Source organism: Puccinia triticina, chromosome 7A (assembly GCF_026914185.1).
Source record: "Puccinia triticina chromosome 7A, complete sequence".
Classification (NCBI taxonomy): Eukaryota; Fungi; Basidiomycota; class Pucciniomycetes; order Pucciniales; family Pucciniaceae; genus Puccinia; species Puccinia triticina.
Genome location: NC_070564.1, coordinates 2,733,133 through 2,735,295, shown reverse-complemented (window position 1 = coordinate 2,735,295; position 2,163 = coordinate 2,733,133). Strand labels below are relative to the sequence as shown.

The 2,163-nt window shown below is 47.0% G+C and overlaps 1 protein-coding gene across 1 annotated transcript; it reads left to right on the top strand.

The window, feature by feature from the left end:
* Window positions 1-319: 319 nt before the first annotated feature.
* Window positions 320-1,661, top strand: PtA15_7A328 (uncharacterized protein; the record flags this gene model as incomplete). Its single annotated transcript, XM_053170924.1, has 2 exons — window positions 320-1,136; window positions 1,615-1,661. The coding sequence occupies 2 exons, from the start codon at window positions 320-322 to the stop codon at window positions 1,659-1,661; spliced, it is 864 nt and encodes a 287-aa protein (XP_053022157.1).
* Window positions 1,662-2,163: the final 502 nt, after the last annotated feature.

Below are 2,163 nucleotides of genomic sequence, written 5' to 3'. Positions count from 1 at the left end.
AACGCGGGGCCCCAGACCCTCCAATCGAGAGGCTTGGTTCAGCTCGATGGGTTGTGAACTTGCAATAGATGAGTGACGATGAGCAGGGACAGAGGGCGGATACAATCATTCATAGACTGCGCATTCACGCAAACGATAAAGTTTCAAATATCGAGTTTTACCCACGTTCCGCCACAAACTACTCGACCCCACATATTTCGCTGCGGCCATCAGCGTGTTCCCAGTCGCTCCCCATCCCCAGTTTGTACCTTCACTTCCACTGCCAAACAATCGAATCCCCAGCTCAACAAAAGTCAATCCAATCATCAGAATACTACCAATGGTTCAGATCCACTACCCCCTGGCCTTTCTGGGGGGGCTGATTGCGTGCCATGCGATGCGCGATATCTGTGGACCTGCTGAATCTGGCCGGCTATCTTGTGAGGAACCTCAGGTCCGACGGTCCGGCGGCCAAGATCTTTGGTGTGACCTCTCGATGAGCTCACGGATCAAGCGCCCAGAACATATGCGCCAAACCCTCTTTGCCCAAGTGGATCATCGTCCAAACACTGATCTCCATAGACTATCAGAGACTACAAAGGATCATTCTCATGCAGACTTGGGAGCCCAGCAGCAAACACGCTATCACCGACCTGGCCTTGTTGAATGTCTGCATTCATCGCCATCAGTGGCAAGGAGCGTTAGAAGTCCCGACGGTCATGGAGGTAAGCGGGAATGGCCAAGCACCCATGCAGACTGCAACTTGAACTGTGGCCCGGAAACCCAAGAGAGTGCTACTACAGTACCGCTCGCCTGCTTCCAAGATCCAAGCTCTAAACCCCAACTCAAGAATGAAAAGCAGAGATCAGATCTGCTGGGAAACTTCTTAGAATCGTCCTACATGGAAGAGGCAATGGGCGAAGGATCTGGAAAGCGCGGGGGGAAGGTTCCGTGCCAGGCCTTGCGATCTGATGCAAAGAAGCGCATTGGAGGCTCAATGGCGAACTCTAGAATTGGGAAAGCTCCAGATGCTAACGTAGTGGGTCCCCTAGTAAAGAAGCCGAGAATCATATCAGAGGTTGGTGCGCAAAACAGCGATCATGATAACATCTATTGGGAACAAGCAAAGATAGAGCGTCAATCTATGGGGCAATCAAGTACGTCTCTGAAACAAGCAAAACAATCAAATTTTAGCTACTTGGGCACATCAGCTCATTTGGAACACAGAAAGAGCTCCATTTCAGTGCAAGCAGGTAAATCAAATCCCTCAAGACTCATTGATACCACCCATGGTACTTCTAGCCCTTCCAAAAGTGATAAAATCAGAAACAATGGTGGTAATCAGCTCCCAGAAAGAGTGTTCAAGAAAGCCAAAATCAAAAAGGAACCATTGAATGCTGCACAGAAACATATCAACCAAGAGAGAAAGGATAAAACAGGGCCTTCTGAGCAAAACAAAACATCAATTCTGGCATCAGCAGTAGGTCCCAAAGGATTGAATCAAAAGGATATATTCACACAATCAGAAACTGGGATGAGCTCAAAACCCCCCCAAATACACCAAGATCAGCCAATTTCTCTGAAGAAACTGAACTGCCTGCATTCTAGGCTCACATCTGGGACATCTACTTCTAGGGGAATTAAGAGGCCTGGTGATCATCAGAGCTCATCAGCAATTGTGAAACACAGAAAGACAAGCCAGGATTCCACAAAGATTGGATCTCAACCTGGAAAACATGGCTGTTCTGAGGAAGATAGCTCTGTGAGCAAACATATGAGGAAATCAATAAATGTGAAGGTTTCATCTAGAGAGAGGAAAATTTTACAGGCTAGATTGAGTGAGATTGGAGGGGAAAATGCACAGTCAAGGAATAAGGTGTTAGATTTAAACCACCACGTTCCCAGTGTTGTGACCTCTTCTCAAAGCAGCAGGAAGGATACTGAGGATGAGCTTCAGGAGGAAACAACCATGAAGACCAAGTCAGTCTATGAGTTGTCCAGGGCTATTTCATGTGCAGTCCTCCGCAACAAAAGACATGAAGCTAAATTCATAAAGGTCCCCTCATCAAAGATGACAATTTTGTACTTCAACAGAGACAGCCTTGTTGTTGAAGACCCATATAGAAATGTTCAACATAAGCTCCAGAAAATTCTTTCTTCCATTCCACCAGGCAAAATGGGAAG